Raw genomic sequence first — 23,871 nt, forward strand, 5'->3', positions numbered from 1 at the left:
CGAGCAGAACCGACCTGTAAAGAAGAACTAGAGAGATTAGTAAAAGAAGCCTTCAAGACAACACATGCTGTTCAAAAAGGGAAGTTTATTGTTGGGGGATCAGCTTTTAAGGGCTGAAACACGTCAGGGGTGTTACAAATTTTACACCAATCACAGTTACAAGCATTCATTAGCATAAATTGGGGCAGGTAGTAGGGAGGGGCAGAGGTAGACCTGAGCACGTTTTACTAAAAGGCATAAGATTCAAACAAAGTTCTTAATAATGTTTGCTAACACAAAGGCAAACTCTATATTTTTCTTTCTGGCTGGATATATTGGGCTGCTCTGAATTACTTTATTTTTGTCTATTTCCTTTGTTCTCAAGGCATGGGCCTTTCGGTCACGTGGGTGGCCAGATTAGGAATTACTGAGGTGTCCTATGTTCCAGGTTTCATCAGCTAGGCTCCCCACAATGTACTAAATTTCATATTTCTAATTTACCTAAGTAAATTTATTTCTCTATGAAGTCTAACTACTATTTTGGATATATGTTTCCCACGTGCACATAGCCAAACTATTTTTTGACAAATAACTTTGAACAGAGTAGTCCTTTATTCCTTGAAGTACCTAAGCTGCACAGATAGTGCAGTTAGCTAATAGTTTGGTGTTACTAACCTAGGTTAGTCATGAGGGTCTAAAACTACTTGTTCCATCTTCCCCAGGACACACATAAAAAATGAGGATGGGAGATGTGTTTTTGAGTCTATTTCAATCCTGATAAACTTGTATAGACTGAAAGATTGACGTTTACAACTTTCCTACTCCAGAAGAATTTCTGTAGATTGGAAAAAGACTTCATACTCCATCATTTCACACAACTTAGAAATTACCTAAATTATAGCAAAACTGTTATACAGAGGAAAAATGGTGGTAAACTTATCATCTAATACGAGCATTTTTTTCTATATTAGAATTATATTGGTCTGGAAAGATGTGAGTCCTCAATTTCTTTAGTAGGACTTCTCAATGTTATCTCAAGCTGCAAGAATACTAATATTGATAATAAAAATTGTTAAAATGGTCAAATTAAATGTTTAAAGTACTAAATTCCTTAGTAATATCTCTTCATTATGAAAAGAAACATATTTTACTATCTAAATATGTAATAACTGACAGGCTAATGGAGGATGAAAAACCAAGTCATATTTCATGTCTAAAAACACCCTATTATTAAGTGTTTTATTTAAAACAAGCCTAGATTTTTAATAATCATCTTTTTTTTGTATTTAATTTTCTAATGGCCATTTAACAGATTACAAAGGTTATGTATATGGTACTTTAGGAGTATTCCTTCACTGCCCCTTTCCAATATTCTTTTATCACAATTTTTGCATGGAAATTCTGAAGTGCCCTCTGACTCAACTGTAAACTAACTATACACCGGTTGTTCTTATAGATCCTCCCACTATCACTGAATCCAAGAGCAATGAAGCCACTACAGGGAGACAGGCTTCACTCAAATGTGAGGCCTCGGCAGTGCCTGCACCTGACTTTGAGTGGTACCGTGATGACACCAGGTATGTGTCTACCCTGTAAACTCCCACTGTTCCTAGGTGGTTCAAGTAAGCTGAAAACCCTTATTAAAAAAAATAAGCACACATACCATTCTATGCTATTTAGACTCTTTTCCAAAATCTACTTGTCAAATACTCTGGGGCTTGCAGATTTAAAGTGGTTGATTCAAAGCACTATATATGTAAAGAGTGATGTTGGTTGTTCAATGGGCAGTGTATATCTATCTTTCTTACCTATAATGAAAATCAAGTCAAACAGAATTTGTCTCTTCCTAAATATTCTCATTCAATGAGTATTTTAATAGTACAGAACTGCATGGTTAGCATGAAAACTTGAGCAGAGAACAACATTCTATTCCTTTTCTTGCAACACACTGATGAGAAAGAAAATACTACTCCAAATCTTCAATATTGCCTATTTTATTTTTCTGTTTTTTATTTCACAGGATAAATAGTGCCAATGGCCTTGAGATTAAGAGTACAGAAGGCCAGTCCTCCCTGACAGTTACCAATGTCACTGAGGAACACTACGGCAACTATACCTGTGTGGCTGCTAACAAGCTGGGGGTCACCAATGCAAGCCTAGTCCTTTTCAGTAAGTATGACATAGAGGGCCCAAACATGGGATATTAAGTGAAGGTTTTATGTGGAAAACTTGAAATTCATCACCTTTCTTATTTGTGCTAAATTAATTCCAAAAATTAAACAATATTCAACAAAAAATAAGGTTCTAAGTCCTTATGCATGAAGAGAGGTTTACAAATGGATTAATATATCTCTAAATAGCCTGGTTTATCTTATTGTTAAGTTTTGTTTCCTTCTGGCATGTTAAGCTGCAACACTATTCAGAGAACTCAAATCTTGTTGGTGATGGTCTTTTTAAGTAATGGAGGTGATTGTAAAATCCTAAATTGATGTCAATTTAAATATGGCAGCATTGAGAGTGATTGAGGAAGAAATATGCCATGAAGATGGATAAGGTGCTCAGAGATGGGAGAGGCTGGAAAAAGAAAGTATATTTTTAACAACACCAGAAAAAGGGTTGAATGAATGATTAAAAGGCAGATCAAATCTAGAGGGAGAAAAATGACTGTAAAATGATTATTCTATGACAGTAAGAAATATTTTCCTGCTATACTTTTGGAATAGAGATGGAACTTCGGTTTTATTATTATTATTATTATTATTATTATTATTATTATAAAATCTTTATAATTACCATAATTACAAGCATGATTGTGGTTGGGTTTCAATCATAATCAGAACACCCCCCTTTACCAGTGCAACATTCCCACCAAGAGATGGAATTTTGAAAAGAGGAGTCATTTCTAAAGCCCAAGGAAGATCTGAAATCTCCTAACTATATATATCAGTTGGTGTTTTTTGCTGTTGATATTGGTAGGAAAGCTTTGCTCTTTTGTAGCATGTTACAGTCTGTTAATTGGCACCTAATCTGCTGCCGGAGAAGCAAATGCCCTCTGAAAAAGAGAAGTATGGAGGGTGAAATCAGAGGAAAAGAATGTTTGGTATAGAGACGTGCTTATTATATTAAATTAAAATGACATAATCAGTCCAGAAATTTCATTCATAATAAAAGTAAAAGAACTTGCTAAAAAAAATTGTTTTGGTTTTTGGGTCACACCCGGTGATGTTCAGGGGTTATTCCTGGCTTTGTGCTAAGAAATCGCTCCTGGCTTAAGGAACCATATGGGACACTGGGGGATCTAACTGCGGTCCATCCTAGGCTAGCACATGCAAAGTAGATGCCTTACAACCTGTACCACCGTTCTGGCCCCGGAATTTGTTAATTTTAATAAAAAATTATTGGAGACTTTATTTGTAACAGATTTAGCTAGAAAAAATCTAGAACTACAATAGTCATGAAAGATGTCCCCATCTTGCTTTGATTTAGTTTAGATTAGCCTTCAAGAAAAATATATATTTCTAGGAGAAAAATCAATTTAGGCAAGATTTCTTAAAATGTTGTATTAAAGCCATTTTAAACCTGTCCAAGAAACAACTCTGCTTATAAAAGCAACTACCACAAGCTACTCTAAATTTAGCCTCATGTTGCTCACTCACTGACTGTGACAGGTTGGTGGGATACAGAAACACAAGTGTCAATATGAAGTTTAAAATTCACACCCTAGCAACTTGCTTCCAAACACAAAGTATCATAGTTCTTTTCTTCTTCTGTATATCAGTGTTTACAACAATAGATAAGGTATTTATTAAGAAATGGCACTTTATGTTTTATTTTTGATATTATGAATTTCCTCAATGGGGGTAAGGGTGTAGCTAGCCTCAAGTGCAATTTTTAGGTATCAAAAGTTAAGGTTAGATAGCAAAGAAGAATGGCATACACTTACCAAGAGTTATAGACAAAATGTAAAAGAGAAAACAGGGTAGCTGGATTAGTTAGGAAAAGTGAATGAGTATAGTATTTTATAAATTATAAATAATAAATAGTAAGGTATTTATTATTAAATAAATAATGGTATTTATTATTAGATAAATAAAATAATTTTTTAATTTTCATTAAATTATCTTTTCTTTCTATCCTACCTAATTTGGGTAATAATATGTTTCAGATAATAATATGTTTCAGATTAATACCTATGGACAGAGAGAGAAAATAAGAGAATGGAATAAAGAATGGACCACTTGAGGAAGACAGAGACAGAGAGACCAACACAGAGAAAAAGAGATAGAACAGAGATGTATTAAGGTTAAAAAACATTGCTAGTTGGGTAGCTATGATTAAAAAAAATAAAGCATCTCAAACCATACAATGCCATCTCCTTAGTTACAAAAAGTCAGCTTAAAGCAGATGAATAGGCAAGAATTTTGCGGTTTTCATTCATAAATTGGGATTTAAGGAATTAGACAATTATATTATTTTACTGAACTTGATGATTTCACAGATATCATCCTTAGATGTACTCCAGTGATTAATGCTGTATATTTTACCACTGGTTGCAACAGTCCTCTGCAGGAAAGCACTAGTCCACACGGTACCTGCATGCAGAGAAAGCATATGCATCTACATCTTGTATGCATCCTTAAGAGAAATGTATGAGAATTTTGAAATGAACAGAAGCTATACAAATGTCTGACAGTGAATCACTTCCTTATTTCCTTTATTTTTTGTCTTGTGAAGCAAAGTAGGTTTTATTAAAACTCAGTTAGGAAAAGGAGAGAGTGAAAAAGAGAGGTATTTAAGATAGAAGATAGGCTTTCCAGAGTATATTTAGCGAGCAAAGAAAATGTGTTCAAGGGAGAATATAGGGTTGAAGGGCAAGCACACTGTCATATTTCTTTGACTCAAGGACAATGTATCTTGGATGTTTTAAGGGAGAAGCTCTTCTTTTCATGTAGCATATATTGTCATGTCACCATGTCCACCCAAACAAGACCAAAAATATGGACTTTCATACTCTTACAGACTTCATAGCTGGGTGTGAGGTTTTATGGTATCGTATTCCACATGGGTAAAATAGGGAGAAAGAGATGATTTCAATAGGACTGAAAGAGGAGAAAGAAAAGAGGGATGGAGGGAAAAGGGAAATCACAATAAAGAAAATATACTCGTGAGCAAAAAATCCATACTTAGGTTCAAAATAGACATCTTAATTGGGAAAAATGAAGAATAAAGAAAGTACTTCTTTCCCACAAAACAAGGTCAGGAAAGGAGTGTAGCTCTGTTTAGGAAGGTAGTGACATTCAGCACTCTGACAGAGATCACTGTGTGGCAGCAGGGTGCTCTGCTGACCCAGCCAGTCCATTGCAGAAGAGGCATCTGGTAAACTTCTGCCAGCGAGAGACAGCAGCAGGTAGAAACTCAGAGCCAAACCCTGAAGAGTTCAGTTATCCATCATCATTGGTGCATCAGCACATTTCAGTGCTGGCCACAGGGACAGGTGCTGACTTTTTATAGTGTCAAATGGTGGTCACTAATACATCTTGTCCTTCTCTCACATATAAACATTTGTATTTCTCTACTCCCTTTTAAAGTAATAATCTCTTAACAGGGTCAAAATCATTGAATAGAAGTGCAGTAATATTTTCTATTCATGTTCTTTTTTACCAAAGCAAACAGAAGCATGCCTTTATATTTTGTCTATTATCCACATTATATCTTGCTTAGAAAGGATTCATACTACTTTAATCTATATGTCTAAGAATTGTATCATATATTTCATCCAGGGCAAATTGTTACTTTATATAATTCTCTAAAGACAAAGGTTTTATGTAAATTGGTAAAAAAAATTTAAGATTTTTGCAAGAAAGGGGAATACCTCAAATGTCTTAAGCACATGTTTTGCATGCAAGAGACCAGGTTTGATCCCTGACACATCATGTTTCTTTAGGCACAGCAGGAGTAAACCCCAAGAAATGAACTAGAAGTCACCCCTGAGCAAGATGTGACCCAAAACTGAAAATATAAAACAACAGTTTAATTAAAAGTTAGCTTTTTGTGAGATGAGGGAATATAACTCAAATAGATGAAGTTTCAAATTTCTGTTTGTCAGCAGGTGTAGCATAGCATATTTCATATTTCCACATTGTCAGCAATGCTCCCACAAGGGAAACCTGTCTTAGTCTAGGCTTATATTGAGTGACTGTGAGTAAATATAGGAGTGATAATTTCAAAGTCATTTTGTCAGAGTGTTTACAAGGTACTCTGTACATGAAATAAACAGTTCACATAATTCAGAATCAAATTAGGTCAACTTTATTATGTACATATATTCTCCATTCTAAAAGAGATTAAGTAACTAGTAAAACTATAAATGTTTGTTACAATTGATATTTGTATGATCTAAATCTCAAATCCAAATTCTAGACCCAGATTAATCTAATATCTGCATTGTGGAGAAAATGATAGATGTATTTTTTGTAGTTTAAAGGTTGACATAAGTATGAGACAAATTTCCTTCTCCTTGTCCATTGGAATGAGATCCTTCTGCTATGTATAGTTAATTATATTACTCCCCTCAACCCCAGTGCCTGCAGGTGTATTGCTTCTATCTCCAACTTCTACTTCCATTAACCTTTACTAGACTAGTTCCACTTGATAGGATATATGCTGAAATTTAATACAGTAAGATTTTTCAACTGTTTTACATGTCTAGTTAGTAATTAGTCTCATAAGGAAACTATTTGATTCTCTTAAAGGACAGTCTTATTGATTAATTACCTTCTACTTATTAGATATGTGTGGATTCATAAGGTGTTTTGAGTTTATTGAGTAATAAAAATACACAAAAAATCTAGTCATGCAGAGCCATACCATAACTGAATAAAAGAGACTATTAAGTTTTATTTTAATTATAAAATATCATTAACATATAAGCTTGTCAATTAAATGGAAATGACTCTGGAAGAAATCCACCACTGAAAAGCTTTTTTAGTATGAGGGCTCTGTTCTTTGGATATGATGCCACTTATTATCTCAGGGTCTTGTTTAATACACCATTTGATGATGATTCTTAAGGCTAACAAAGCCTCCTTCCTAGCAAGTGACTTCTTTTTGTCATATAATACAACAGCTTAAGCAGTTATTTAAACACTCCCTACCTGTTTTTAAGACTTGTTGCAAACCCTCTACAAAGGCCCTCTGGGGATATCAAGGAAAGGATGACACTGATACTAATTTTAGTTTCAAGAATAGAATAGGCATCAAACACACTGAATTCCTAGAAGACCCATTAAACATCTACAGCACTATTTGGAAAAAAAAAAAGCAAGGAAAATCAAGTTTAAAATATTAAATCACATGTATATATACACACATATTTGTACGTAAGCTATACTCAACTTCAGCTTTTCTCATTTGGTGCTTTTATTTGTTTCAAAACAAAAAAACAAACAAAAACTTTTGTTTTGTTTTTGGGCCACACCCAGTGACGAGCTATGTTATTACTCCTGGCTTGGGGGACCATATGGGATGCTGGGGATTGAACCCAGGTACATCCTGGGTTAGCCACTTGCAAAGCAAATGCTCTATTACTGTGCTACAGCTTTGGGCCTTCATTTGGTGCTTTTAATTTAGAAAAAAATTTTATAATCTACTTATGTTCTTTTTACTTTTAATTATGGCATTCCAATAGATCAGCCAAGAAAATCCCTTACTTCATTTAGAAGAAATCAAAACTCAGATTTAAGAAATTCACTAATTACATAAAACGAGGGTCAATTTTAGAAATTTAAAAACTCCTATTGCTAACTTTTGTTGACTTTTTTGATAATTAGTAGTTAAGTGACAAAGGAACATAGTCTATATCTTCTGCTTTTACATGTCAAAAGTTGTAGAATTGTATTTTTATTATAAATGGTAGATATTCTTATAGAAACACACAAATACTGGAATAACCTATAAAATATAGCAAAATGATTGTGAAAAATAAGGATAAAATGCTGGGATAAAAAGCTTCTAAAGAATGATAAGGGGCCGGGAAGGTGGCGCTAGAGGTAAGGTGTCTGCCTTGCAAGCGCTAGCGTAGGACTGACTGCGGTTCGATTCCCCAGCATCCCTTGTTTCCCCCAAGCCAAGAGTGATTTCTGAGCACATAGCTAGGAGTAACCCCTGAACGTCAAACGGATGTGGTCCAAAAACAAAAAAATAAAATAAAGAAAGAAAGAAAGAAAGAAAGAAAGAAAGAAAGAAAGAAAGAAAGAAAGAAAGAAAGAAAGAAAGAAAGAAAGAAAGAAAGAAAGAAAGAAAGAAAGAAAGAAAGAAAGAAAGAAAGAAAGAAAGAAAGAAAGAAAGAAAGAAAGAAAGAAAGAATGATAAATCGTAGGCTGGAATTAAGAGAATAGAAATAACTAATGGGGCGTGATAGTGCTAAGAAGATGATAACAGGGTGGAGCTAAGACTGTAATAACAAGCTGGGAAATAGTTGAAAAGGCAATGAAAAGAGGGTGGGTGGGATGGTTTAGCAATGCAAATGGTCTTGTGGAAATGAAGGCACCCGTGCATTTACCCAGCTGTGAACAGTGTGATGAGAAAATATTAAGCTTAGTCATTTAAAGTCTGAATAATAATAGTAATAATAAAAGTAAAATACAGTACATAGAGTATAGTACAGGACAGTCTCCAACTGATACATAAATGCAAAAAGCAGTTTAGCTATTTATTTTCTAAGCTGGAAACTTAATACCAAATAACCAGTGGAGGTTTAAACCATTTATCTATTTGACACCTGTATAACTAAGACACAATTGTTTACGAAGCTATTATTGACTTGTTTCACCTTTATGTACTTAGGATCTTTTGGCATTCATGCTATGTCTTTCAACCAAACTAGAGAAGAGTTCACTTAACAAGAAAAATTAAGTGCAAATCAACTTTTTGTGGCAAAAGATGATCGGCATCTTAGGATCTTTTGGCATTCATGCTATGTCTTTCAACCAAACTAGAGAAAAGTTCACTTAACAAGAAAAATTAAGTGCAAATCAACTTTTTATGGCAAAAGATGATCTGCAGATCAATTTAAGTGCATACACTTGCTTTTCTCTTTATGTTTTTATTTTTATTAACATTCATATTGTTGTGTTTTATAGCCAAGTAACTAGAAAGACCATAGAAACAAGTGTGATGATTATATTACATATTAGAGTATGGTGATAGCAACAAGTATGGCATCTTATCTTAGCGCTTCACTCTTTGGAAAGAGATACAGACATGAGAGTAATAAATTAGGGAGGTAAACTGCAAAGGGAGACAAATAGGGACACCGGAATTTAAATGGGAAAGTCTTGAGCACATGGATATTTTTCAGGGAAAATTAAGATACACTAAAACCACAAATGTCAATTAACAAGTAAAGGAGGCAAGGGTAGTAGTAGGAAGGACTGCAATAAAGTATGGGTGAAAATATGGTTGGTGGGTCAGCAGTATATTTGTGCATCAATGTACAGAAACTTCAACACTATTATAAGCCCATCACCTACACTATAATTTTAAAAATATACTAATTAACAATAAGAATTTCAGAAGCGGTCTTAGAGTTAATCCTGAAGTTTGAAGTAACAAGTATGCTATGGAATTATCCTAAAATATATTTAATTTATGGAACATAGGGGGATGAATAAATTAAGTCCCCAGTGTCAAAAGAAAAACAAAAATTGCAGGTATATTAACAGTCACATTTGATTAGTCAAATTTCAGATAAGATTGTACTATAAAAGGGTGGTTTTAAGTGAGAGACGGTAATAAAATTATCTCATGCCAAGAAATATTTTGCCTTGGCATTTTTTACACTGATATCAGTAAAATGGAAGTAAAAACCTCAGAGAAAATTTAAATTAGTATTTTTCAATGTAAATTTTTTAGATGTTTGACTAAAAGGTATGACTTATGAGATGGGGGAGTGATTTCATAGTTATCATAAATACATCTACCATGATATCATTTAAATCAAACCCAGAATCAGGACCAAGGTACCTGGTCTGAGTTTGATCATCATTAAGACAAGCAACTTTAACTTGAATCATTTCTAAAATTAACTATGTTGGTGGCAATCTATATAAGGGTGAAAAACGCTATGTTTACAGGGTTATCACAATATAATTTTGTTCCTTATACTAGCTAATTTATGAAGGCTTTTCATTTCATTTTACTAATTGCTTCAATACTTTTGTGTCAGCAGGAGGAAAAATTTATGGGAAATAATCCAAAAGGCATGGGAATACAACTGTTTTATAAATAGCTTTGTTCTAAACTTGTATAAGATATCTATTACTTTCTTTCTATTATATATACATATATATGTGTAAACTCTCCACTATTTTTTCCTCTATAGAGCGTGTTTTACCCACAATTCCCCACCCCATCCAAGGTCAGTATGATGCTTATCACCATAGCTCTGTTGCTGGGCCATTCTCCATCTATAAGTGCAAAACACACAAAGGGGGAAAACACATTCACAAAATTCACTTATGATAAAATCATTCTTTACTCTTAAACCTTTAAAAGAAAATCAGTCAGGTGTCCCACCACACCAGTTCATATGCATGCAATAACTGTCACATCATCAAGCTTCAAGTTAGCTAGTCGTTGCGGTTAGTTATGAAGATAATACAAAATTGAGAAGATTTTCTTTCATTTTCTGTATTTTAGGTTATTATCAACATATATATATATATAGATATATATATATATATATATATAGGGTGTTGCAAGTTAAATTATTTAGCTCATAAAAATGCTAGACCTCTCGCCACCTTGGCATTCAGACACAATCTACATCTAAAGTTGTTGGTATTATAAAAATGCACTAAATCAGGGGAACCAGAGAGATAGATGAAAAGACTGGCATGCATGCTTTGTGTGGGGGAGTCCCAGATTTGATTCTAGCCAGTCTCCTGAATATTACCTGATCAAGCAGGTATCCTATACACCTCCAAAAACCAATAGTCCCCTGATCTGAGGAGACCCAGAACATTGCTGGTGTGGCTCCAAAACCAAATAAATAAGAGAATAAAAGAACTAAAAGCAAATTATATTAAGTTACTTTTCAATAAGTCTTGCCAATTAAGAGATTCTTTTTCCTTTCAAAGTGTGGCAGTTGCAGAAAACATAAAGAAACATGTGCTCATCCTTTTATTTTTCTATTCCTAGAACTTTCTTCACACTTGAATTCAGTTTTTCATATACCTCATTACATTTGGATGCAAGATCTGACCAAATTTCTAGCTTAGGGCTATTTAAAGACAAATTGGCAAATAAAATTAAAACAATACAGAAAATCTAAATGAAACCACCCTACCTTTGAAATTAAATTCCAGAAAAGTTATTTGCAAATAACACTCAAAGACCTGGGAAAAAAATGGAAAGTAAGCCATGCGGGGCCTAGTACTGGAAAAAAATAAATCCAATTAAACAAGATTATCGTCTACACTATAAAGGAAATGTGCTCAGAATTAAAGGCAAAAAATAAAAACTATTGCCCTATAAGTTTTAAAATGCCCCCCTGTTTCATTAACACTGTTGTTCAAACTAAAAACTAAGCCAGAATTGGGTGAAATATTCAGAGTATCAATAATGAACTGCTTTGCATATGTATGTATTTAAATATATGCAAATGTAGCTTTATTATATTTGAAATGAGGATTGTAAGGCGTTAAGAATCACCTAGACAGCTTAATAAAACAGTAATTCTGGGGCCGGGCGGTGGCGCTAAAGGTAAGGTGCCTGCCTTGCCTGCGCTAGCCTTGGACGGACCGCGGTTCGATCCCCCGGTGTCCCATATGGTCCCCCAAGCCAGGAACAACTTCTGAGCACATAGCCAGGAGTAACCCCTGAGCGTTACTGGGTATGGCCCAAAAACCAAAAAAAAAAAAAAAACCCAGTAATTCTTAAGTTTTCAGAAGTGTCCAAACTATTTTTAGAAATTTGTTGGATTAAGAAACCATCCCTAATACATTATGAAATCTGTTTCCTATACCAGTCCCTAAAAATAAGGCTGATAAAAATGCGCCTGCTTTTCAGACATGACATGAAACTTAGTGTTCATGTAAAATGTTCCACATTGAATTCCTGACATGCCACAATTATTTTAAGACAATTTATCTTTCAGTTTCTCTGCAAAGATTGACACCATTTTATCATGTTGCTATCTTGCAAATATCTTGATGTGACAAACAAGTACATACACATTTGTTCCAATGAATACCATTTTGAAAGAGGTCACGCTCCATCCAAGAAGAGCTTTGTAAAGTGCCACTATGACTCTAGGTATTGTTTGTTAGAGCTGAACTAGAGCCATAAACTCAAATATATTATCTGATCATGCTTTATGATATGTGTAACACTGAGCAGAATGAAGCCAGACACTGCACAAAGGACAGCTGTTGGATATTAAAAACCAGTCTGGACTGAGGATGGAGCATGCGGGATGTTGTGAAATTTGATATTTTCCCACAGTCTGCATTGTTGATTGGAGAATGGCCCTAGTGTGGTTTTATGTTATAGATTGTAGATAGCTTTCTTAGATCAAATAGTTTTAGAGAATGTAGTTTACCTGAGTACTAATTCTTGAGATTTCTGCTGGTAGAAATTGGAAAGCTGTTCATGGAGTCTTGGGATAGCTGGTGTAAGAGGTTGATATAGAAAGACAGAGCCTCATTCCTTACAAGGACTCTTTAATTTTCTAGAATCAAATTTATTATTCATGATCAAAATGGTATCCTGTGAAAACTGTAATGGGGAAAAATACTAAATTTTTATAGTGCCATTTAAATACCCAAATATCCATAAGGAAAAAAGGGGCTTCACTGTAGTCATAACTACAGCTAGTGATACCTCACTTAATTAAATATTACATATTATGCTCATCTATCTTGTAATCCTATATTTCAACCCAAAGGTGTCTAGGAGCAAGTTGATGTAAATTACCTGGAGAATTTTGAACCAGTTAGTTTCCTTAATATATTTTGAAATTCACAATGTCCTTTTTCAGTCTTTCTATAGCAAAGAACTTGGGGCCTGGGAGATAGTACACATGGTGTGAATGAAGAGGCCCTGAGTTCAATACCTGATATGATATGGCCTCATGGTCATTGCAAGGTGTGGTCCTAATTGTCCTGAGTACTACCAGTTCATGGTCCTGAAAACCAAACGTCCAGCTGGTCCAAATTTCACTGTGAGTGAACCAGGGCTCCCTGCCTACTAGTTTGGAGACATCCCTCCAAAAATAAGAGAATCTGTCCTCTTATATTCTAATAATAGAAATACATGATTGATTTCAATTGCTTCATTGATAATAGCTCATATTGGTTGGTCCCCTTCTATCCTGACTCCGCATGGCTCATCAAGCTGACTGGGAATAAACAACAGTCACAGCAGGAATACAGTCCTAAACCCCTTCAAGCTGTGATTAAACAAAAACAAGGCTCAATAAATCAAATGTATTTCCCTTGAGTTTCCTTCATCATATTGGTTGATTTTGTGCAGTGATAATAATACTGGAATTATACCAAAGAATAAATTGTATTTTTGGGGGCCAATCAAAAATTTTTGAAAGTTCTTTCCTTTTCTGCCAAAAAATAAATACATAAATAAAATAGCACAACAAAAAATACAACAAAAATACTATGCCTTTCTTGATCCTTAATTTTAAAAGCTATATATAATAAATAAAGTAAATAGTATTCAATTCTTGATCTGATTCTGATAGGTGTTTTTCCCCATTAATTTTAATTTAGTTTTATTTATTCTGAAATGAGTCCCGAATTGCATATATTTGCATAACTATCCCTGACTATATCTCTGCAGAAAATCCACTGAATTGTAAAACAAGGAATGAAGAAACTCTAAATGTCTGAGGGAACTTTTCTAACTTTGTTGTACTCAAAGCAATCCCTGAGGCCTCTAAATCCAGGGAAATGACACTATTACTCTTTTCTCATTCACATGAGAATATGTAGACGTCTATACATAGTTCTTCCTGATTAAGGACACTGAGACATGCACCCTCGTTAGAAGGATGAAGTTCAGAATGAGATGATAAAACAGACTTAGATAGTTAAAATGGGGGAAAAGAAAAGGATAAGATTGAAGTACTGTTTTTCTATTCTTAGCACAAAAAGAGTAGGAAGTATTCCCTTAAGTTTAGGAATTATCAGATTCCAGTATTCCATATTTGACACTATCACTTTTTTAAAAAATATAAAAAGAAAACAACCCCTGAAATCAGTTTCACTTGTTTACCTCCCATCTGATTATTTATCCCAGGTGAACAGCTTTTCCATTCACTAACCCCGTGTGGCAAGTAGATTGGGGAAATGTTGAAATTATCTTCCAGGTTCAGGCATGGCCTGGGTTTGTTCACAGCTGCTTGCCATTCAGTTCCTGTTTTTCCATTGATAAAACACACTGCACATGGCTGGGTTTGCATGATTAATACAGCTGTCTAAAGCTCTCTCTGAAACAAAACAGAAACCTCCTAAATTAATTTTTAAAAAAAATTAAAATCCAACCCACAAACAAACCAAGCTTGCAGAAAACTGAAGTCAGTCTGGCATACTCTTCCCAAAGAGAGACAAATTTTTGTGGGCAGACCTGGCACCAGAACAGCCAGATTGTATCTGGAGGAGGTGGAGGGAAAGAATCTTAGAATCATGTTACACAGAAAGGGGAGGAAGCCTGGGACAGAAATTCCTAAAAAATATCACATGCTATGAAGATGACAAGAGGAATCCTACAGCTTCATTTATTTTCTGTGGGGTATTATCCTTAGTATTAGTAAGAAAATGTGTCTTGGTTCCTTCTTAATATTTCTTATTCTATGTTTTTTCTTATCTAATAATAATGGTGCTAATGATAATAAGGCTAGCTAACTTAGTGGGTTTCCTACATACCCTTAGAGTTTTAAGATATTTGCATGCATCAACTCAACTAATCTCCATAACTCTAAGAAAAACTAATATGCAACTTCTAGTCCACATTCTAATCTTCAAAATATACTAAAACTTCAGACTATCCCTTGTAGCACCCACACAAATGTATAAATCAATAGCTCATTATAAATAACCATTGTGCATGCATTTGTATTCATTAAATAGCATCTATCTAATGAATTTTAAACATTCATCTAATTTATTTTATGAAGAATAATTCTTACAATACATAATAGTTATCTTAATGTCCATATCAAGTTATAACTTTATAAAGTTATTTTCTAAATATACTCAACACTCAGAAATGTGTGCCTAACTCATTCAGATTTATATGAAAGTGCATCATCTTTAAAAAACATGAGCTGAGCTCTTTGGCATCAGCATATCTAATTTCACACACTTTTTCAGACTGATTTACATACACACCTCTATTAATCATGGGTAATTACTAGCATTGTTCTCTTTAATTCAGTTTTTCCAACTGTGAAATGGGAAAGAAATTACATTTATCATGCCTACAAGCTCAAAATGGTGTTTTTAATAATATATAAATGAGAGCTTCAAATTCCTAGGGAAAAAAAACAATTGGATTTTAAATAATTATATTCAGATACACAATTATTTTAACATTTTAAGTGTACTGATATTTAGAAATATATTTTAATACTATGGCCTAAATATTTGCTAGATAAAAGCTCAGCATGGCTTCATTACCATTTAATGTATTATAGATTCAGTGATGTCTGGAAAATGCACACTGCTATTATATTGAAATACAGAAGTTTTCTCAGACCAACGGAAGAATACATTTTTTTACATATATCATAATATTATATCTAAAAGGAGCTGTAGTTTTAATTTCTGGTGATGTTACTCTCACATACTTTCAGTGGATCCTGTTAAACACATTACCACCTGTCAGACAAATCCAGAGTCATCTAAAGACCCTGCCTTTTTCATCTGTTAAAGGTATAAATCATGTCTTAGGAAGGATTTTCTTTTATAAATACAGCTCTTCTTTCCTCTGGCTAGAAACACAGGCCTTATTTTGATTGATACTAAATTAAGCCACCTGAACAACAGAAATTAATAACAGAATCATGGGTCTTGCTGCATAATGTAAAAATAATTTATTACTAGCCTTTTAAGAGGCCTAAATCCCCAACACCCCATATCATACCCCAACCACCACCAGGACTAATTTGAGTACAAAATCAGAAATAAATACTGAGCACCACTGGTGATGATCTAAAATTCAAAACCAAAGCCAAGAACAAAAATAAAAAAGGAAAGAAAGTGTTAACAGAATATTCATTTCTGGTCCTTTTCCTTTGACTCCTTTCCTACAAGTAATCATTTGAGTTCCTCCCATTTCCACAGTATCTGGGAACCAAGTAAAATAATTGTACCAATAATTCACTGGAATCACTGTTCCACATACCAATCCAGTGATTTTAACCCACCTGTGCTAAGGCTTAATACAAAGATTTAGACCCATTTTTACTAGATCTTCCACCTTCCTCCTCTCTATTCTTCTTTCTGCTATTTACTGAACAGTTCTTGTTTTTTCTAGTTAAAATGTGGTAGAGAGAATAAATATTCTCACCATTATCAGTGCCATTATTTAAATGCAACAGGCTTGGAAGTGTTACCTCTCAAAATTTACATTTAGCTTCAAGCTAATAGCTGAAAATTCTACAGCCTTAAAATAAAGGTGAAGAAATTTTTAGCTTGTATCTTTGTAAAAAAATATCTTTCCTAGTTTCCAAGTCTGGTCTAGAAACTAGGCACATTTTTCTGGTGATCACTTCGCTGTGCTATTTGGATTTCTAGAGCCAGCAGAGATTTAAAAATAAATGACTTTTTTAAAATACAAGTTTCCACTACATTTTAATTTGATAGAAATACTTCTTTGGGTGCTAGAGCAATAGCACAGCAGGTAGAGCGTTTGCCTTGCATGTGGCTGAGCCCGGTTCTAACCCCTGCATCCCGTATTGTCCCCTAAGCTTGCCAGGAGTAACTTCTGAGCACAAAGCAGGATTAAACCCTGAATGCTGCTGGGTGTGGCCTCAAAACAAAAAACAAACAAACAAAAAAGAAATAGTTCTTTTCTATGAGCTTTATTAAAAAATAGTTTCATAGTAACAATTACATTTGGGGATTAAATTAAAATAACTGGCAGCCTTTTTTTTATTAAAAAAGGAAAAACACTAAAAAGAGCACTATCTGATTTTCATGAAAAATATTGGCATCCTGCCCCAATATGTGAAAAGAATAGGACATTAGTGGGCAAATAATGCAGATGCTCATCTATCTCATATCCCCACCTCAGTAGATTCTGTCTTGATGTTTGTTTAAATGAGCTCTTTATCAAGAGGTTAGTGGTACCACTGGAGGCACATTTCTGACCGTAGCCTAAGAGTTGCTTCTTTTAACTTTGGGGCTCAGAGATATTGTATGGATCAAGAGTCCTTAAAGAAAAAAAAGAGTCTAAAAGGAGGAAAAAGAAAAAATATTCAAAGAATTCAATCATCCATGCATTCTCAGCTCCTGACTAATATATTTTTATCCTTGAAAATATAATATTTTTCATTTTAATATGGACCGTAGTTAATCTTTTTCTCACCTAAAGTTCTTATTCCTGATCTTTGTATTTCTTGGTTTTTCTTATGCTCCACAGCTTTCATCATATTCCCTATCACATTAAAAATAGTTTTTTCATTTGTGGACATCCTTCAGATAAAACTCAAAAAAATCCCAATTTTATTAGTATAGCATTCATTTCTGAACACGAGTTAACCGGCCATGCAAATGCCACAAAGCCTTATCTTATCTGACACTGAAAGAGAGGTCTATATCTGAAGAGACAAGTACAAATTTACCTTAATAATAGCATCTTTAAATATTCACTTTAGCCTCACAATGGTCTTCCATCATCACAAGCCATTTGTAGGTATAGAATTAAACAAGCAACTCCATGGGAGGAAAAATCAACTTAAATGGTCCTCTCTTACATCTTTATATGCTGCTGTGTAAAAAACACACCTGCCAAGTAAGAGCACAGCATGACATAATGAGTTTAGAATTCCAATTTAAGGTGTTCATATGCACCCAGATGAATGATGTCAGTAGACAGACCACTCACTAGCACTCTACTGAGAATTGTCAGCTTATATCCACCACAAACCAGCAGGAGAAGAGACCTTACAAGTAATTTTTTGTGCTGCTTAATTGGACCCTGGGGAGTCAAGCACCACCAGATTTGACTGCATTGTTTGACTCATGGATATGCTGGTTAATAAAAGAATATGCTTCCCACATCACTAACACATATGTACATTTCAGCACCTAGATATCTCCACTAACATAACATCCTTACAATTAACCATAGCTATAAGTACATTCTACTATGTCTGCTTCATACTCAACAAAGATTCTGATTTTACCACTCCTGTTTTGCACTACAGAACAGTAAATTTATTTTATTTAAAAATTTAAGATTCATGATTTGCAATAGTATTAATATTAATGCTGTACGAATTCAATGTCATTGTGCCACACTACACAAATTCACATGCCTCACCACCGTGTCAACCTCCCTCCACTACTATCTATAGTTTCCTGCTCACTTCCCCATCCAAATTATGAATTTTTAAGAATATGGCTTGGAGGATCACAGTAGTCTTTAGCTTCAAAATTTAAAAATAATGGGAAAGAAAACAATGCCTTGATTGCGTCCATTACATACATCACTCCCAATTCTTTAGCTCATATAACACTGAGCATTCCCAGCCATGTTCAATGTCAGAAAACTTCTTGGCCACTCAAAAATGCTTTATCAATAACACATGTTGAATTTTGTATGATTTGGGAGTAGGAGATGTTTGGAGAAAAGATACACCTTTTTTTTAAAAAAAAATAAATAAAGTATGCTGGATTGGTCACAGAAGACAGTGTTCTTTTCTGAATCGGAAATTAAAGAATAACTTGGGAGATTTGTTCTATCTTCCTTCATAGAGATCCAGAATCCAGGTAAGTGTATTAATAAAAAATACTGCTCAGCTTGCACAGTGGTAAAAAGATGAAATAATCTTAATCTTTGGAGGTGGATCTTCACATCAACCCTCTTATCCTACATCACTGAATTAATAACATGTTTTCTTATTTTGCTGTTTATATGAGTACTCTCCACTTTCTTTTACTTTGTAGAGTTTCACTTAGATCGATCTTTTCTTTTCTTTATGATATCTAATCATTAGAAGCACTAGAGAGAACTTGTATTCTTGCTTGGCAGTGCAAACCTCACAAGTGACGATTATTTGAAAATGTGCAGGTTTTTTATCATCATAGTAACAATATTATGCACCACTCAAACATAATATTGAACACTTTCTATGTATTACGTGTGAGCTTGGTTTTGGAAGAGCTTGGTCTTGGAAATCACTGTGGAGTATGAGCCAGATACTTACCATAACTATGTATTGACAATTTTATTTTTTACTATTTATTATAAATAAATTTATTTATGTATTTACAAATTGAATGCAGATAATTAATCAAGCAATTACAAGGAACAGCTAAATTTAGAGAATATCTGGGTGTAATCTGGGAAGTACAGAATAGAAGAAATTTCACTAACCTGGATTAGTCATAGAAGTTTTTTCAGGCGAAGCAAAACTGTAAGGACAGAAAGTAGAGATTATTACAGAGTGGCAGAACATTCTAATACAGAAGTCTAGAAGAAAAAAAGAGCTAAATTGATGGAGATTCATTAGGAAGTCTAAATATTTGTAAAGAAATAAAAAAACTATACTCACATGAACTATCTTCACATATCTTCTTTCTATTTGTTTGCATCTGACATGTTTTAAAAGAAAAACAAAAGGAATGTGCCGTGAAAGTAGAGACTATTGACATTTCCACCTATTACATTTTTAGGATCTAATAAGTAAATAAGGAAGAGCACTGGTTGACTTAGTTGTATAGACATATCAAAACATTGCCTACTATTGGGGCCAGAGTGGTGGCACAAGCAGTTGAGCATCTGCCTTGTAGGACTGACTGAGGTTTGATCCCCTGGCATCCCATATGGTCCCTGGAGCCAGGAGCAATTTCTGAGCGCATAGCCCGAAGTAAACCCTGAGCATCACCGGGTGTGGCCCAAAAGCAAAACAACAAAACAAAATATTGCCTACTATTTAATGTGATTTGGTGAGGCTAATAGAGAAAAAAAATTCAACTTCTCAATAAGAAGGTTCCACAGGAAGTTTTAATTTTCATTGAAGAAATAGTTCGGTTGTAAGAAACTATCAGTATTTTCTAAAAGTTGTTTCATAACCTTGTTATTATGTTATTTGTAGTCGGTGAAGCAGTAAGAAATATTGTCAAACTGAACTTGCTTTTATGGAACCTAACATTCCCAACAAAGAAATCACTGGAAATTGAAACAAAATCTCTTTCAAAATGCTACCTGGTGATGGTCAGCACCATATTCAAGTCCACAAAAATTCAGAGCACTTCACCGACATTTAACTCCTCATCTTCCTAATTCCTAAAGTTTGATACTTCATGAAAAACATGCAAGTTCATATGTTATGTCTGAGTTCAATTTTCACAAGTCAGTTACTTTGTTTCATAGTCTTTAAATGAAATGAAAACACACATAACATGGATTAAAGACCATTTCAAATCCTTTAGAAGTTAAATCTAAATGTATTCACCAGTGGTTATGCTAGTCACAATGTAGAGGAGGGAACTAGAAAGTTAAAAAGAAATGTGAAAGGATGAAAATCTCTAGGGAACTTAAGCAAAACTATATTTTTCATTTTTTAGCAAGTCAAGTAAATGAAGGTACAAAAATATTTAAAAATGACATAAAGCATATTCTTTAAACAAAGAAAATATGATCTATTTTGCACTAACAAATAAGTATATTTGGGACAGGGAAGTAGTATTTCATTAAATCTTTAATACACAATTGTACCACTGGAACCAATGAATCCGTTTCAGGCACATGGGCAGCCATAGTTGTGTCCCCTTTAAGATTTAAACTATATGTATGACCTGAATACCTTACTGATAGCTACTTCAAATACATTTGCTTCTGGAATATTTCAAATCTTATGCAAGTTTTTAAGGAGAGTGGCCCAGGGAACCCCCATTATTAAATGTAGCCCCTTGGGCATTCTAACAATTTAATTCATTGATTATTAAAAATTAAGCCTCTCAAACTGAAAAAGAAACCTCGAGGATTTGAGAAAGCTGACTTGGTGTGAGAGATTTAATGAAGCGAACTCTTTATGTGAAGAGAGCTTAGTGAGACTGCATTCTAACAATCCTGTAGGCCCCAGAGCAGAGCCCACAGCAGTTAAAGGCTGGTCATGCATATTTGCTCTATAAGGCAACCACACCACAGCCCTCTTAAATTCGTATTGTACATTTTTATGGCATTTCCATTTCACGCTCTTAAGAAAGACTCTGTTGCTTGCAGAAATTAGGCCTCTTAACTTATTGTCTTTATTTCTCTGCAAAACCAGCCAATCATAAGGTGTATGTGGCATGGAGAAACCCCCACTCTTGGTCATGTTGTCAGCCCTGTGCTAAATAAGCATAAAGAGTGTTTCTTTTCTTTTTTTAAGATATAAATCATTTGGGGTCTGTACAGATTTGCCTTCACTAACTGCTTTCTATTCTGATAATAAAAGTTTGTATTTTCATTATAGGAGAATTTGAAAATATATTAAACTATAAAGAAGAGCATATATGTTTCTCTCCTCACAGTTAATACATGACTATGGTATAAACGAAAATCTTTACAAAAATTTGAGCTTTCAGAGCGTTGTGAAATATTCAGGTTGAAACATCTACCAGTTGAAATACTAAGATTGGTTATATTTCTCTAAATGACTCCAGGTCAGTGCAGAGTGAGGTCATAGGAACAGACTTCTTGTTCTGACTGATGCTCCTTTCAGAGCTACATGAATACTCTTAGCTCCTGAGTTTTAAGTAAAACCTTACTTCTAGATTATTCTGTGTCCTTCTATTAGGTTTATGCACTTTATTAGGTTCATGCACTTAGATGTGATAATATACACATCACTGCCTTAGTGAAGCAGTGTTTTCCCTTTTAGAATTTCACTTTTTTCTCTTTGAAGTGATATTTTATTTTAAATGCAATAAATGTATTTTAACTCACTTTGATTTAAAACATTTAACTTAGAGCCCACTAATTAATGTGAATAAGGACAACTCTTACTATATATTGAGAAACCATATTAGTGTTCATTTTGTCTTGATTTTATTCATGCAACAGGATTCTACATTATATGTCCAGGTAGCAAAAATCCTAGAATTCATTCATATCTATGATTCCCTTTGAAATATCACCAAATGTTTAAAATCCATTTCTGGTCACAGTTGTCTATGGGAAGAAAAATCTCTTAGAAGTATTTCAAAGTATAGGATTCCTTTTTGACCCAAACCTAGCTCAGGGAAGCCATATCCCTTTTTCAGATATTGATGATAGGATAAAAAGTCTTGATTCCCTGGTTGTTTTGTTCACCCAGTAGTTAAGAAAATGGTTCACCCCTAAATTCACTAAGAAAAGTTGAAGAATTATAAGGTTGAAATGTAAACCTTTATCTCTATTGTCAATTTTTGGTCCTTGACTTAGACACAAAATGATTACTCAGAGAGCATTACTCTAAAAATACTCAATATTGAGATTTATACAATATATATAGTACTAGAGAGAAAATCAAAAGCAATAATAATCCAAATAGAAATCACAAGCATCTTTTTTCTATAATCAAAAGATAATAATAACTGTAAGTAGAAGCCAATAATCCCTAAAGCCTCCAAGTAGAGTTGAAAACCTGCAAGAAGAAATTAATAACTTTCAAAGTGTGGCTTTGAAATTTGAATTAATAAAAATGTCCCTCTTTTAAACCACTATAATAATAAAGGTTTTATTTTTCAAAACCTTAGCAAAATAAAAGTCAGTGTACATAAAATAATAAATTCCACTGGAATTTATTGGAATATCATGAGGGAGAAAGAGACTCAGATCCCAATATCCTTAGTTTCTTTTATTAAATTTCTTCACAATTTATATTCTGCTTTTCATCTCTTTTGTTCCCCTCTGTCTCTATGTATCTCTCTTTATCCCTGTCTATTTTTCTCTATCTCTGTGACTCTACTTCTCTGTCTGCAAGTCTCTGTCTATTTCTCTATTTCTCTCTCACTTTTTCTCTCTGTCTCTACAATTAATCTTCTCATTTCTTATCCTCCTGAAAAATAAAATGCTTATTTAGATCCATCCATGCCCTGAACATAGGCTGTTACTCATCCTTATCCATCTTAAAAGTGTCATTTATTACATGAAGTCCTCTAAAATGTCATTTTTCCAAATCTGCCTTAGGGAAAGAGAACTATCTTATAGAACATAAGAGAGAAGTTTCCGTCGTGCAAATGAGAGCAGTAGGTTAAAAAAAACATTTGTGTTCAAATAAAAACTCTGTGTTAGAACTATACAAACATTATAAATCCTAAACTTTGTATCTCACATTCAGGTGGGAATAAATGCTTATAAGCAAAGGATTAGAGGCAAGATGTCAAGCATACAAGGCAAGACATGAAAATCGAATCTTCACTTTATGGATGTTTTATATGTTTATCTGAAGCCTGAGAGAATTCAAAAATGGCAAAATGCCAAAAAGATGTCATAAATATACAAAGGAAAAATTTTAGAGTAGTAAAATAGCTCTCAAACTAAAAAACTCTAGAGTTCCTAATGAAGCATTTCTTACCTTCATGATACTTCTGGAGCAAGAGGGAAAAAGAAAAAAAGAATCATAAACTAAGAGGAGATCTCAGAGAAAGAATAAATGTTCCTATTGAACAATAACAAGCTTTT

General features: G+C 33.9%; 1 protein-coding gene across 2 annotated transcripts in view; it reads left to right on the forward strand.

Moving 5' to 3' along the window:
• Positions 1–23,871, forward strand: part of LSAMP (limbic system associated membrane protein) — a 697,625-nt gene that overhangs the window by 658,897 nt on the left and 14,857 nt on the right. Inside the window, exons 5-7 of one of the 2 annotated variants that reach the window (XM_049785794.1) lie at positions 1,436–1,556; positions 2,000–2,148; positions 10,361–10,396. In XM_049785794.1, coding sequence (XP_049641751.1) covers positions 1,436–1,556; positions 2,000–2,148; positions 10,361–10,396 — 306 coding nt within the window. The remainder of the gene's footprint in view (positions 1–1,435; positions 1,557–1,999; positions 2,149–10,360; positions 10,397–23,871) is intronic. The other variant, XM_049785793.1, reaches the window with a different exon arrangement.

Source organism: Suncus etruscus, chromosome 13, assembly GCF_024139225.1.
Source record: "Suncus etruscus isolate mSunEtr1 chromosome 13, mSunEtr1.pri.cur, whole genome shotgun sequence".
Taxonomy (NCBI): Eukaryota; Metazoa; Chordata; class Mammalia; order Eulipotyphla; family Soricidae; genus Suncus; species Suncus etruscus.